Source organism: Girardinichthys multiradiatus, chromosome 18, assembly GCF_021462225.1.
Source record: "Girardinichthys multiradiatus isolate DD_20200921_A chromosome 18, DD_fGirMul_XY1, whole genome shotgun sequence".
NCBI lineage: Eukaryota > Metazoa > Chordata > Actinopteri > Cyprinodontiformes > Goodeidae > Girardinichthys > Girardinichthys multiradiatus.
In genome coordinates, this window is record NC_061810.1 from 19,568,360 (window position 1) to 19,583,992 (window position 15,633).

A 15,633-nucleotide genomic window follows, 5' to 3' on the forward strand; every position below is an offset into this window, starting at 1 on the left:
TGTTTAAAATGTTGTACTTATATCATACTTCATCATAAACATTTTAACCTTGGTCTATCTTTTGATCTGTCTCATAAGCACTTTATTTAGTTTTCTTGGCTTCATTATTTTATTTTTCTCATTTGTGATCTAAAACGTGGATCTAAAAACTGTTTCCTTGTCACCAGTAACCAAATCGTATGACTTCTTTGTGAATTATGACTATATTGAATTGACATAAAGTATTCCTGCTCCTTGAGGATTTCGCATACCTGTTACCACAAATAAACTTTGAATTACATTGGATTTCAAATATTAGACCAATGTGAAGAAATTCAGCAGAAGTAAACTGATCACTGGTTTTCAAAATGTTTTATTAATAAAAAACTGAAAAGTGTATCAAAATTTCTTATTAAGTACTCATAGAGCATAATGCATCTTTTGCTGCAGCTACAGCTGCAAGGACTTTGGTTTGGTGTTTTGCTTTTACATTTATCACCCTTGGCTTTCCATATTCAGCTTATTCTTTAGTTTTAAGTTTCTTCATGGTTTTGGTTCTGTACTTTAGTATTTTGTATGTTTTAATCTTCTTTGTTTTCCTGGTTCCTTGTGTATTCTGTTAATCACTGTAATATCACGATATGTAGTATTTTGAGTTCTGTTTATTTCCTTTAAACACTTTGCAGAATAGCTCAAGCCCAAAGAGATTTGACAGAGGACATCTGTTAACGGCAAATCTTGCCACAGATCCTAAATTTTCAGGCCTGGGCTTTAGCTCATGCATTCCTAACACATGAATGAGCTTTGCCCTAAATCATTGTGATGTAGCTCTAGCTGTGTTTTTACTGTCATTGACATGCTGGGGAGAAAAACTTGGCTCCAGTGTCAAGTGTTTTGCAGCGTCTAACACGTTTTCTAACAGTATTCCAGTATCAGTTTGCTTGTCCTTAAAGAGAAGCTCCGACACAGCCACCACGTTTCAACATGGGGGTATTTTCAGAGTGATTTGCACTGTAAGTGTTCCACAAACAAAAAGTATTTTGTATGTAAGCAAAAAAGTAATTTTGTTGTTTTATATCACCTAATAACATTCTTCCATTGTATCCCCATCAAAGGGAATACAGTGCGAGAGGAAGGGAGAGGAGAGGAACACAAATGCACAACACATTTTTTGTAGTAAATGTTTAAAACCATGTATTATTTTCCTTCTACTCGACAAATATGCACAAATTTGTCTTGGTCTATCCAATAAAAAATTCTGCCTAATACAGCGTATTGACGTGCGTGGCATGTTTGTGATCTGAAAAGGTTAAAGCGGTGTAAAATGTTTTGCAAGGCACTGTACCATTTAATAACAGAAACTTATCATTAGCAACAATTGAACAATCTCCTCAAAAGAGAAAAGTAGATAAAGAGCACAAGATGTACTGTGATTTTTCTGCAGACAGGCAAATCTAGAAGTAATTGTAGCTCATTATAAAACTGTGCTCATTTCCAGGAACTGCAGTGTGGACAATAATCAATCTGGTCAAGTGCACACATGTAAACACACACACCCTCTATCACTAAGAATATTTACTGAAGCATGTCAAGACCATATGGTACTCCCTATGATGTTGTGTGCTTGTGTCGTGTATGTGTACCGCACCTGCAAATTGCCTTGTTTTCTAAAGAAAAATTAGATTCTAAGTGTGTATGTGCTACTTTCCTTTATGATTGGAGAAACAAAATATTATTTGATAGTTTTTAGAGAAACCATTAGGATTAGTAAAGAAACAACACACAGTTTGATTTTTCTTTGTAGTAAGTTACCTTGAATGGGATTTTTACTTGTAGCAGTGATAATTAAATGTACAGTGGTCTCCGAGTAGAGGCCTAACTGCATGCAACTGAATACAGACATTTTCCATTATCGAATGACCTGAAGAATATACCAGATTATCACCTAATTTTCCAAGCAAATTTACACACTTCTAATTAACTGGAGACCAAAGGAGTTCTGCGTGCCTCAAATTTCAGTGAGCCCTTTTTCTACCCTAATTCTGTACAATCAAGTTTGATTACTGGAAGGTAATTCTCAGCACTAGGCAGTAAGCATTGGCTTTTAAAAGAGAGACAGAGAGAATAGAAATCATTCTACAAACATAAGCATTCTTTATTTAGTTATTCAAATTCTATCTATGCTATCACTAGTTTAGTGATCAAGGATTACCAGTCTTTACAATCCAAAGAGCTGTCTCTGCCCTTGGTACAGGTAGTTAAAATTTGTCTATAGTCATATGTGACTCTTAAAAAAATATATACATTTATAAATACCTTCATGAATGTGCTTGTTTTATTTTCCAAGTCAAAGAACCACAACTTAATTCCTTTTTTAAGATTTCAGAATAAACTTTGTATAAAATTACAAAGAAAAGAAAATTGCACATAGCTTGTGGCCTAATGAAAAAAAGGAAAATACTGCATAAAAAAGTAAAAAAAAACAAAAAAAACACCATGTTTACATCTTTTGATAAAAAATAAAAATAAAAAAAGAAAATCTGACTTTTTTAACATTGAGAAAGGTTTAACAAGTCACATGCACCTCCATAGCCACATGTGGTAATCCCCTGGTATCTTATAAAGAGTCAACAAAAAGTGTGCTGTATTTCAGTGTGCTTTTAAACTTGCTTAATTAACTGGGTTTTGATTTGACCGTGGACCCAGCAGTGTTTTGCAAGTGCACTAAAATTATCTGGAGGTCAGTGCTGAAAGTCTATCTGAGGGCAAAGAGAGAGTGTGACAGAGCGCTAGGAATGACTCCGCAGAAACTCTCCTCTCTCTGACTTCACAGAGTCTACAGTATCTGGTTTGAGTGTTAATATATATTGTTGTCATACTTCCAGTTAAGCAGCCTTGAGGTTACACTCTTCACATGTCGGAATGTTTTACTTTTTAGAGTATAGTTGACATAGCTGACCTTTTCTTTCCTCCCATCTCACAGTTTTAACGTTTATGTTCTTTTCTTAATAAGCACAAGTAACCGCTTGGCCCTCACATCATTATCACTCCTTTGTCATATGATCCCCACTTTTTCTTCCTATTTACTTTTAAATATCTGAAAAAATAAATAAATAAAATTCAGTTTTGCTTCTGCAAACACCCATTTGATGTCTTTATTGCATGGTCATTATTAAATGCTGTGCAAGTTTGCAAGTGTGTTTTTAATGTGGAATTAAGGTGTTGCGCTGTGGTACTCAGATCACCTTGAGAATTCAATTACATTCCCACTCCATGTTGTTAAAAAGCACAGACATGGACCCACACGCACACACACACACACACAGATGCACGTAGGTGCCCTGTCTAGTAATGCAGACTCTTGTGTGGAGAAATTTCGCCCTATGGGATCGATCTCTGGACGGGCATTATTGGATTTCTCAGATGTGTTCCAACGCTCTTAAAGGTCACCACTAAAATGAATGCCAACGACACCAGACATCCAAACAGGTCTTTTTTTTCATGTGTTTGTGTGGGTGTAGGTATGTATGCAAGACACAAATTAGAAAAGACACCACATGGGAAACAGGAGGGAAAGTTGATTACAATACTTTGTTGTTTGAACTGTGTTTGTACAGCCTGACATTACTGGCTGATGCAAATACTGTAAGCTTCCAAGGTTGGGGTTAAAGGCAAAAGCAGTTTGGATCTTTTGAAGTGGGCTTCTGTTGACTTGTTATTAGCAATTTATGCCTCACATGCAAAAGGTAGCCCTGTAAGCAACATCAGTTTCAAAGTTCTTAAAAAAATGTGTGACAAATTTCATAGTGGTTGAGGTAAACAATTTCCATAAACCGTTTGGATGCCATTACGTTTGTTTCAGGACCTAACTTTTTAGGTTTAATTCTAAGGTTATTTACACTAAATAATATCAGGCCTGTGATATTACATTCAGCTCACAAGACAAGACGATACACAATACTGAGTTCACAGGAGCAAGCCATTGTTTAAGAATTGTTTTTTAAATACTAAGAATCAAATTTAGTTTGTTTTCACAAATACAGAAAAGGGTTTTGAAACAAACTTTACTCTTAATACTTTAATGTATAATAATTAACTCCAGGTTTGACTAATCCATGTATTGAGATGTTGGCTCATTTCAAGGCAGTTTTAATGCTAAGAAAGATAGAAAATAGAAAATTTTGGGGGCCGCAGTGTAGTATTAGAGCTGGTGCTCAATATATGGAGGCTACTAATTCCTGATATAGCCCTCCAACGTTCCAGAGCTTGAGACCTTTGCTGTATGTCCTCCCACCTTATCTCTCAGCCTGGTTTCCATCAGATTACTGTTAAGAAAGGGCACTACAAAAAATATTTAAAACGAAAATCATTGAAAATGATCCCCTTTTTCCGTGTTTTCACAAAGAGAATAACAGTTTTGTTAATCTTAAACTATGTTTTAAATTGTGTATCTTTTGTTCAAAATCTTAAACATTTACTGATTAAACTCAAAGAAATAGGGGTCTTGAACAGGGTGTCAGGCATAAAACATTTCCCTTTATATCCAGGGCTTATAACAACCTGTCCAATAGTAACTGGATCACTACATCATGGTGTGCAGGATGGACTTCACTTTGAGAAACATTTGGCTATTTTATTATTGCAATATTTAATCATTGCTCTCATGGCAATAGATCTTATTACATCCATGCTAAACACCATGCTGGTCCATTGCAATATGTAAAAAAATGTGTGTACAAGACAAAACGTAACAATTCAAAAAGTGAATAATTTGTTAAATAAATGTTTGCTCAGGTAAATAACGAAATAATTTACATTTCACTATGGCTTGTCAAATAGACCAATTATCTTGTTTATAAGAGTATTCGACCCATCATCTGACTTTGATAGGTAAGGTTGACAGATAAAATAAATTCATGATATGTTGCAGAACATTACCATGAAATAAATAAAAATCCAATTAACTATAAAATTCAACATACAATAATTTCAAATATTGATTGAGTTCTAAATTTAAATGTTAATTCTATGCGATTTAATATGCTAATCAATTAAGGGAATTACAGTCATATTAAACCATGCATTCACTAATTTAACATATGTATTTCCAACTTATTTACATCACTATGTCAATAAATATCCACAGTGAAAACTTGTATTTTTATTTTTACAAGCCTTTTAGTGTAACTTTGACTCTTTTTACTTAGTAAAAAATGTACAAACTAGTTTAGCTTTTCCAAATCCTAAAAATAATTTCTCCCTCAGAATTCATTTCAAATGACTGTTTCAACTAAAATCTAATTTTTTGTCTTTGTGAGGTATAAATACTGTGAATTAAAATGTCACTATGCCAAGAATGTTGAGATTTGCTGTGTTTATTTCTTTTAACAATAAAGCTATGGAGTTAGTGAAAAGTTGAGCTATCTGAGCTGACTGGACAAATGCATTTGGACCATCAGCTGAGCCTATAGTGGTAAAAATCAAGCTCTGCAGCAAAACATTATACAGCTTCGAGAACATTATTGACATGATAGCAGACGAATAATGGACAATATAATTATTTTTTGCAAATTCAATGCACACATAAAGTAAACATTAAAAGCTAATCAGTGTTTACTTAAATTTCTGCTGTATGAGTGTTTTTGAAGTAACTCACTGGGTTGCCCTTGCCATTGTGGTTACGGGAATATGGATAGAAGGCACCCAGCTGCATCCAGCGAAGACACATCTCATACTCAGCTTTGTTAAAGAACCCGCATATGTCTGCGCCAGTCTAAAAACAATAAAAGTGACAGATAAGGTATCAGAGAGCAGGTATAACTACACAGAACACCTTCAAATGATGACAACAGAGATCACACCACTTTTGGTGCCAGCATTCCATTTTTCAAATGTCTTTGCTTGTTATGACCCTGTGGCTCGACTGGGAGCATGCAAATGATTCTCCACAAAACGATCAATAAGGTGTCAGATTATGATTATTCCTAGACTCAATGAGATGATGAGATGCATGAGGAAGAGGAAGGGACAGAAACAAATAAATCAAGGACAAAAGGGTGAATGAGTAGGGCCAGAGAAACTCAACAAGAATTTGAAAATGCAAGTTACATCTAGAAATGCTCCATTAATCTCAAACTTTATAGGTCATGCCAGGCTTGCTCAAAATCTGTCAGATGGGATGGGGCTTGTAATGACAGGTTTCACATATTATTTTCAGATGTCCTTTGATCAGTGGGTCAAGCAAACAAAATCAGATCACTTAAGCTCCTGTAATCTATTTAAAAAGAACAAGGTCACATCAATAAGATTATGTCTGGTCATAACTAAGATGAGATATTGATACTTACATAAGAAATGCCGAACAGACTAAATTCCAGCATGCCTGAAGGCAAAAAAAGAAAACAGGAAATACTTGATCTAGTTTCTACATGATGCTGCTATAGTTAGATTTACTGTAATCAGTAATTATGGACAAGAAATGTATCTTATGTAGTCTGTGTCTGTATCTGTACATACCTATGATGGATTTGTACAGCTGGTCCCAGCTAGAGTTGTTGTCTCCCAGCCAATGTCCTGCCCATTTCCCACTTGTTGGGTAGGTAGACCTAGTCACAACTATTCCTCTCTTACCAGTCACTTCCAGCAAAGCACTGCATAAAGAAAAACACAATTTTGTCTTAAATAACAGACATGGTTATACATAAAATAGCATCTTCTTTCATTGAGAAAGTAGTTGTTAAAGATGTTGAATTTAGCAATTAAACAAATACATTGATGAAATGTTGTATTGTGAAATCACAATAATACAATTGATAAATCCCTACAGTGACTGCCCTCAATGGCTAAGCATTACCATTGTTAAATGTTTCTGACACTTTTTAAAAAACTACCATCTCAGTGAATACTTACAACAGTATTACAAGAAAAGTTGTATTTCCCGATTGTTTTTGCTCTGCTCTACATGTTTAAAGTAAACTTTTTTATGAGTTTTAAGTAGGAGAAGTCAGAATTTAAGGAAAAACAAGACAGAGGTTTCTTTTGCAACCCTAACTTCAAAATCAACATAGCTGCCATGCATTCAAAACAATAGCTGGAATTAATAGCTTGTTTGAAATACTGGCAGTTTGTATCTCATAAACTTTTTCCAAAGCATAAAAACAATGTCTCTTACTAATCATGTTCATCAATGAACTGAACCACTCATTGAGGTTGCTGTTTGGATATACTGGCTCTACATTCCAATTAATTTGCTTCAATCTTACCTTGTAAATAGTTGATACCAAAATCTGTTCCAGGTACCATTAAATGCCAGCTGTGTACCACTTGTGTTGCCTTATTTTTACTACAGTTGAGAACCTCAGCCATAACTAACTCTGTGGTAAGGGCTTTCTGTCGTGTAGTAAGAATTATTTGTTACAGGGACCAGTACGCTTTCACATTGGGTATCATAATCTTAAAGGTTTGATGAGACCAGATTTCTGGCAGAATAAACTGAGTTATCTATCTCCTGATGCTGGATTTTCCTTTATATGCCTGTTCACTTACAGCTTTCTGCCCCTTTTGTTGCATGAGTGGAACTGACATTATTGGGGTGCTTTGTCTATGCTGCAAATAATGTATTGGTCAATAAAATTAAGTTATCGCAGATTATAGGACCAGAAATATGAAGGCATATACACTTACTCATAGGTAGGTTTGGTGTGAGACCATCCATAGAGGTTGTGAACGTCATAATGGCTGACTTTCTTCCCATTGGTGAGTGTCTGTTCGCTATTCATACAAAGAGTCTTATGGTTCAAGCCCATTTGTTTGGACTCCAGAGCTGTATGGCACAAATACAAAGAAAGTAAACTCACTAAGAGACCTGTCCCCAAACCAAAGGCGCAGGGATGCGACCCTCTCATCCACCGGGGTAAACCCCAACACGAGACGGCTGAGCTGGGAGGCAACAAGCAAACCCACCCCAGCCTGCCACCTCTCCCCGTGGGCCACTCCCCAGTGCAAGAGAGTTCAGCCCCTCTCAAGGAGATGGGTTCCAGAGCCCACGATGTGCGTGGGGGCAAGCCCAACTATTTCTAGTCGACATCTCTCGACCTCCCGCACAAGCTCAGGCTCCTTCCCCCCAGGGAGGTGACATTCCACGTCCCTAGAGCCAGCCTAAGCACGGTTCCCCCAACAGGTGGTGGGCCCACTAGGGATAGCCTTGCGTGTCTCGTTCGGGCTTGGCCCGACCGGGTCCCTCGAGGAGCAACCCAGCCACCAGGCGCTCTCCGACAAGTCCCGACCCCAAGCCTGGCTCCAGGGTGGGACCCCAGCTCCGCCGTACCGGCCGACATGAGAGATTCTTCATGAGGGGGTCTCTGACTGTCGTTTCGGCCTATGGGCCGAGTGGTATTGTGGAGTACCCGGCCTTCTTGGCGTCCCTGTCAGGGGTGCTGGATAGTGCCCCCCTCGGGAGGACTTCAACGCCCATGTGGGAAACGACAGTGACACCTAGAGAGGCGTGATCGGGAGGAATGGCATCCCTGATCTGAATCCGAGTGTTTTTTTTTTAACTGGACTTCTGTGCTTGTCACGTATTGTCCATAATGAACACCATGCTCAAACATAAGGGTGTCCATCAGTGCACTTGGCACCAGGACACCCTAGGCAGGAGGTCAATGATCAACTTCGTTGTTGTATCATCAGACCTTCAGCTGCATGTTTTGGACACTCAGGTGAAGAAAGGGGCTGAGCTGTCCATTGATCACCACCTGGTGGTGAGTTAGATCTGGTGGAGGAGGAGAAAGCCAGACAGACTTGGCAGGCCTAAGCGTATAGTGAGGGTCTGCTGGGAATGTCTGGCGGAGCCCTTGGCCAGGGATGTATTCAACTCCCACCTCCGGGCGAGCTTTGACCAGATTCCAGGGGATGTTGGAGACATAGAGTCCGAGTGGACCATGTTCTCCGCATCTATTGTCGATGCTGCAGCCCAGAGCTGCGGCCGTAAGGTCTGCGGTGCCTGTCGCGGCGGCAATCCCCGAACCCAGTTGTGGACAGCGGCAGTAAGGGACGCTGTCAAGCTGAAGAAGGAGTGCTATCGGCTTTGGTTTGCTTGTGGGACTCCTGAGGCGGCTGATGGGTAACGTGAGGCCAACCGTGCCGCAGACCGGGCAGAGGCAAAAACTCGGGCCTGGGAGGCGTTTGGTGAAGCCATGGAGAAGGACTACCGGTAGGCCTCGAAGCAATTCTAGCAAACCATCCGCCGCCTCAGGAGGGGGAAGCAGTGCTTCACCAACACTGTTTACAGTGGTGGTGGGAGGCTGCTGACCTCAACTGGGGACATTATCGGGCGGTGGAAGGAGTACTTCGAGGACCTCCTCAATCCTGCCATCATGCATTCCCTGGTGGAAACAGAAGCTGGGGACTCTGGGTTGGACTCTTTCATCACCCAGGCTGAAGTCACCAAGGTGATTAAAAAGCTTCATGGTGGCAGAGCTTCGGGGGTGGATGAGATCTGCCCTGAGTACCTCAAGTCTCTGGATGTTGTGGGGCTGTCATGGTTGACACAGCTCTTCAACATTGCGTGGCGGTCGGGGAAAGTGCCTCTGGACTGGCAGACTGGGGTGGTGGTCCCTCTTCATAAGAAGCGTGACCAGAGGGTGTGTTCCAACTACAGAGGGATCACACTCCTCAGCCTCCCTGGTAAGGCCTATGCCAGGGTATTGGAGAGGAGAGTCGGGCCGATAGTCGAACCTCGGCTTCAGGAGGAGCAGTGTGGAACACTGGACCAGCTATATACCCTCTACAGGGTACTCGAGGGTTCATGGAAGTTTGCCCAACCGGTCTACATGTGTTTTGTGGACCTGGAGAAAGCATTTGAATGTGTCCCTCGTGATGCCCTGTGGGGGGTGCTCCAGGAGTATGGAGTCGGAGGCCCTTTATTTGGGGCAATATTTCTCTGTACAAGCGGAGCAGGAGTTTGTTTCGCATTGCCGGCACTAAGTCGGACCGGTTCCCGGTGCATGTTGGACTCCGGCAAGGTTGCCCTGTCCTGTTCATAACTTTTACGGACAGGATTTCTAGGCGCAGCCAAGGGGAGGAGGGGTTCTGGTTTGGGGTCCAGAGGATTTTGTCTCTTCTTTTTACAGATGACGTGGTCCTGCTGGCCCCCTCTAGCCAAGACCTACAGCATGCGCTGGGGTGGTTCGCAGCTGAATGTGAAGCGGCTGGGATGAGGATCAGCTCCTCCAAGTCCGAGGCCATGGTTCTCGACTGGAAAAGGGTGTCTTGTCCTCTTCAGGTTGGAGGGGATTTCCTGCCTCAAGTGGAGGAGTTGAAGTATCTCGGGGTCTTGTTCACGAGCGAGGGAAGAATGGAGCGGGAGATCGACAGACGGATCGGTGCGGCTGCCGCAGTAATGGGGGCGCTGTGCCGGTCCGTTGTGGTGAAGAGAGAGCTGAGCCAAAAAGCGAAGCTCTCGATTTACCGGTCGGTCTACGTTCCTACCCTCACCTATGGCCATGAACTTTGGGTCATGACGGAAAGAACGAGATCCCGGATACAAGCGGCTGAAATGAGCTTCCTCCATAGGGTGGCCGGGCACTCCCTTAGAGATAAGGTGAGGAGCTCGGCCAGCCGGGAGGGGCTCGGAGCAGAGCCGCTGCTCCTCTACATCGAGAGGAGCCAGTTGAGGTGGCTTGGGCATCTATACCGGATGCCTCCTGGACGCCTTCCTCGGGAGGTGTTCCAGACACGTCCCACAGGGAGCAGGGCCAAGGGGACGGCCCAGGACACACTGGAGGGACTCTCAGATGGCCTGGGAACGTCTTTGGCTCCCCCCGGAGGAGCAGGAGGAGGTGTCTGGGGAGAGGGATGTCTGGGTGTCTCTGCTGAGTCTGCTGCCCCCGCGACCCGGTGCCGGATACGCAGAAGACGACGAGTATGAGACGAGTACGAGTAAACTCACAAAGATATTTACACAGTGTACTTTGAAGATATTATATTTGTTTCTGAAATGGGTTTTGAAAAAGTAAGAACAAACAAAACGTTTCTTACGTGGCATATATGGAGGATTCTCTAGAAGGGGATTACCCAGACAGATGCCACCAACTGTGCCGTGGACAAAACTTGCAGGTTCATTCATGTCCTTTAGATAAAAGACAGAATGCAATGTATAAAGGTCATGACAAAATCATGTGGATAATTTAGTGAATTATTTAAAAATTGCAACACTGTAGTTTGTTTTCATATACTTACAATCCACAGACCATCAAACTTCATTTTATCATAGAAATCCTTGATTTCTTGTTTCCACCATGTTGCTGTTTGAGTACGGAAGAAGTCTGGGAATGCGGTGTATGACCGATATATCTGGAAATGATCATAAAACTTAAATAATGAAAATTCACCTATTAAATGCATTGGCCTTTTATTGCCAGTCTACCAAAAATGTTTAGGTTTATGTTAATTGAGTCATAATAAAATGTAAGGTAGCATTTAAAGATTACACCCAGGCTCCCCCAGCTTTCCAGCGCACTGTTTACAGATGACCAGTGTTGTTATGATGATCAATGATGAAGATGAGTGTTCTATGTCAAATGATATTTGTAATGGCTAATATTTTCCAAAACATTATAAGCTTTTATGTCACAAGGTGAATGTGGGAAACAGTTTACCTCTACTTGGGTGTCCCAGTCAAGATCTTCATTTACTGTGACATTTGGCAAATCAGGCCAGACCTAGAAGGAAAAAAAGGGTCACAAAAAGTCACAAATCATATTTATGTAAAATGAAAAAAAATCCATCAGTATATGTTTTCATATCTCACTTTATGATTAGGGTAATTTTCTGACTTTGATTTCACATCCATTAAATTTTACCTTTCCCCACACAATGTTGCCACCCAGATCACTGGGATATTTGATGAAAACATCAGCTGCTATCCCTCTGTCAAAAGCAGGGTAATCTGTTTCATTGCCTGAAATGGCTGGATCCTGAAATTAAATGCACACATACAGATTTACAATGTATGGTTGAGTTTATTATTACTTTTATTAGATAAATCATTTTTAAGTTCAAATTCGTTACTTTCAAGCAATACATACAAGTTAAAATGTACTAAATTGTAAAAAAAGGTCTTAAAGATGTAAGATTTCTGTCTGCCAACAAGACCACATGTATGCACAGATGTGTTGTTATCATGTTTTGTTTACCAGCATAAAGATGAACCTCATGCCTTCTCCTCTCATTCTGTCAACCAGTTTTGGCAGTCCTGGAAAATTCACTTCATCCAATTTAAAGTCTAGTTGACGCTCCATATAGTCAATGTCGGCGTATTGTACATCCTGCAGCAGATGTCAGGTAAAATTCACATTAGATTATGCTTAACTGACTATAAAAGTTTGCAAAATTCTCAGCTAGATCATAATGTATGATAATTTTTCATTAAAATAGATAACCTTAAAGTCATACAAGCTGAAAATCCCTACAACTGATTTTTTTTAATTTTCTTGAAATGGAGTTCAGACATTACATTTTTTTAAGTGTTGAACGATAATTTTGTTTCAGGTTTTAAATGGTTTATGTTTTTTCTGAAAAGAAAAACTACTAATCTGCCTCCTTTGCCTGATTCATTTGAGAACATGTAAAACCAACAAATTTCTAAAAGTAACTAGCATGTTGCCTTTTTAAATAGCTAATCTTTGAATATAATACATGGTTAAATTAGCTGCTGTGGGATTGTTACTTGAAAGAGCCTTGTAAAAGCAAATTCTGTGGATTACTTGACTATTCACAAAACATCCCATGCGCTGTTGAGCATGCAAAAGATATGGCTCAGACTTAATGGATATTTTGTTACTATAACTATGTTGTTACTATAAGTGAGTTAAATGTCCTCACATTAGAATATTTTGCATTTTGTTTGTGTTCTGTTGCTGTTAGATACTGTTCATAAAATTATTTTTGTTTGCAATTCATAAGGCCAAATCAGGCAGTATGTGGAGACTACAATGGAAATTATGTCCTGTGAAAAAGTAGGTCACTTTTGAGAATTAGGAAACCACCCAAAGTAATCCACCATGTCCATTTGGCTTCATCCAAATAACTAATGAGAAGGTTCCACTACTGCATCCAATTTACTTACAGCACACATTCAATAATTATATTGTTAAAACTGGGGGAGTAGTATGTTAGATGTAGCTTAGGGAATTCCTCTAAAGGCATGTCAGTAGTCTACAACCAACAGTGGACAAAATGAAAACTTCAGATACTTTTTTTTTTTTTTTACTGAGAAGTCTTTCTTTTTCTGCTGCACAGCTTGGAAGAAATTGGCGTTTTAGCAACTCCAGACAACTATCCTTGGATTAAACCGGCCCAAACATTTGTGGGAACTACCAGAGATGCATCGTATCAACATTTGTGACTGTAGATACTTTGACTGGTAATCTATATGTTGGGAACAACATTTTCATGTAAGTTGGATATGTTCATTGGGAGATGTACTGTAAGTGAACAACCAATTTTCACCATCTCTAAATATAGTTTTGCCATCTGTTTTTGGTAGAACGTACAGTAAGTAGCCTTGCAAGAGTAGACCATCTAAAAATTGTGTGTTCCTGATAAATAATAATGCAACAACATAGTCTTTTCCAGAGATAAAACAATCAATAAACATTATGTTGTCTAAATAACTCACAAAGATAACCGAACTTCGCAAAAGATTTGCAAAAAGGGGCTTATTGTTTATGATTTTAGATGTGTTTAACTCTAACTGGATGGGGAAAGAAAACTATACACAACATACTAGCATTTCACATTAAAAGACAAATATAAGCCCTTACCATCTGATATTGCTACCTGGATTATTTCATGATACAGCACTAATCAGTACCATAAGCCTTTTCTTCTGTGGGTGTAATTATTGTTAAACACCCAACAGACATCCCAAAAATGCTTTTAAACTTACATAAGGCATACCAGCTGCTATCATTTCACTGTATAGCTGCTCTATTTCTGAGTCATTGGCATAACCATAACGACAAAGCTGAAACCCGAGGGACCAGTAGGCAGGTAGAACAGGTCGTCCAATCAGCTGTAAAGAAGAAAACAAACAAAGAAGTCAAGATAATTCAGCAAAGGAAAATAGTTGCTTTGTGGGAAAATGGGACGGCATCCACAAAGTTTATATTTTTGGTTCTGTGCATTTTGTTGAGTGTTTGTGTGCATGTGTGTTTAGACTAGCTAAATGAAAGAGTGCAATGAAGCAAAGAACTCCCAGCTGACGCAGTCCATCACCAGCGGCCCAAGGCCAAGTTAAAAAAAACACACATGCTCACACAGCTAGAGCCACATATATGAAACAAAGAAAAAGACTCACTGCAGTGTACTCCTGCACAACCATCTCAGGTGTTGGTCCCAGCACCATGTAGAAATCCAAGATGCCTCCAAGAGTGCGATAGGTCAAAGCTGGAGTTGGCTGGAAAGTGACATCTGCACACAAAACAAAGACATTGCTGTTTCTGCTTTGCTGTCTTTCCCATTTTGACGAAAGACAAAATAAATGGATCTACTGTCACATCATATTTATACCCTATGAGATAATATTTAAAAGCTCCTAAAAACTTTCATAAAATGCAGAATGTGAATGAGAAATCAACAGCTAACTTCGTAAAATAATTATTATTTTTAAAATAATCAGTTGGCAAGGGACTGTGTAACCCAGCAGATTAGATATTTAAATAGTAATAAAGAATGTTTTTTTGTTGAGAACGGTTTTCAGACTTTATTCACCCTGGGTTTTTAGGGTTTAAATTAAGCTTCTTGGTAAAGTAGCTATATGCATTTATAATATAGTTAGAGGCTTCTCTGATAATTTTTTAAAAACTCAATAAAGAAGTAATTAACTGTGATTTTATAAAAATGTATTGTTGCTTGCTCCGTATGCATGTCACCTTCCATCTAACTTTGAATATGTGTCTGTGCTAATCTGTGTGTATTTCTCTCACCCATTGCATTACTGTTTAGCAACAGCACCCCGTGAGCATCAGCAGTGTCCTCAAGGCCCATGTAGAAGGGATGCACTCCATAGCAATTCATCTTGTACTGAAGGAAAAGAAGTAAAAACAGAAAAAAGTATTTAAAATTGGAAATGGTTAAATCCTGGCTAAACTGTGGAGCTCTATGCAGTTTCTACTAAGGCAGGGTTATCCACCACTTTGATTTTTCATAAGCAAGTCACTGTAGATATTTTACTGAATACAATACTACAAAATAGCTCCATTTAGCATCAGTTTCTTTACTTTCTTCTATTTATCACATGGAAAATACTATATTACTCCTGTATGTGTTATGAGGATGATTGGTCCCCAAGAAATTACTGAGAAGACACCAGTTTTGTCTTGGGTTCCTAGTTGAGGATAGAACTAGACAGTGATGAAAAAGAGGAGATAGAATAGAAATTTACCACTTTCAGATGTAACCCTCCTGCAATGATATCTGCTACATAAGAAGCTGCTAAACACCGGTTCAGTTGGTCCATAAGTGTTTGTTTAGATGCGTGTCAGTATGACACTGCTAGTGGATTGGTGGCTTAAATAGAAAATATAATTTGTTTATCCACTTATAAAAGGTGGGAGCTTGTTTCAAAATTATTTAAATTTTTTCTGTTTAACG

At 39.4% G+C, this 15,633-nt stretch overlaps 1 protein-coding gene across 2 annotated transcripts in view; it reads right to left on the reverse strand.

Moving 5' to 3' along the window:
- si (sucrase-isomaltase (alpha-glucosidase)) overlaps positions 1 to 15,633 on the reverse strand; it is a 78,759-nt gene that overhangs the window by 14,809 nt on the left and 48,317 nt on the right. For both annotated transcript variants that reach the window (XR_007042501.1, XM_047392806.1), the window contains exons 28-39: positions 14,967 to 15,063; positions 14,339 to 14,451; positions 13,928 to 14,053; positions 12,174 to 12,305; positions 11,841 to 11,954; positions 11,637 to 11,699; positions 11,218 to 11,331; positions 11,017 to 11,107; positions 7,663 to 7,801; positions 6,496 to 6,629; positions 6,327 to 6,361; positions 5,636 to 5,752 (exon numbers count right to left, since the gene is read on the reverse strand). Coding sequence is in view for 1 of the 2 variants with exons in the window: in XM_047392806.1 (XP_047248762.1) it covers positions 5,636 to 5,752; positions 6,327 to 6,361; positions 6,496 to 6,629; positions 7,663 to 7,801; positions 11,017 to 11,107; positions 11,218 to 11,331; positions 11,637 to 11,699; positions 11,841 to 11,954; positions 12,174 to 12,305; positions 13,928 to 14,053; positions 14,339 to 14,451; positions 14,967 to 15,063 (1,275 nt within the window). In the remaining variant the exon portion in view is untranslated. The remainder of the gene's footprint in view (positions 1 to 5,635; positions 5,753 to 6,326; positions 6,362 to 6,495; positions 6,630 to 7,662; positions 7,802 to 11,016; positions 11,108 to 11,217; positions 11,332 to 11,636; positions 11,700 to 11,840; positions 11,955 to 12,173; positions 12,306 to 13,927; positions 14,054 to 14,338; positions 14,452 to 14,966; positions 15,064 to 15,633) is intronic.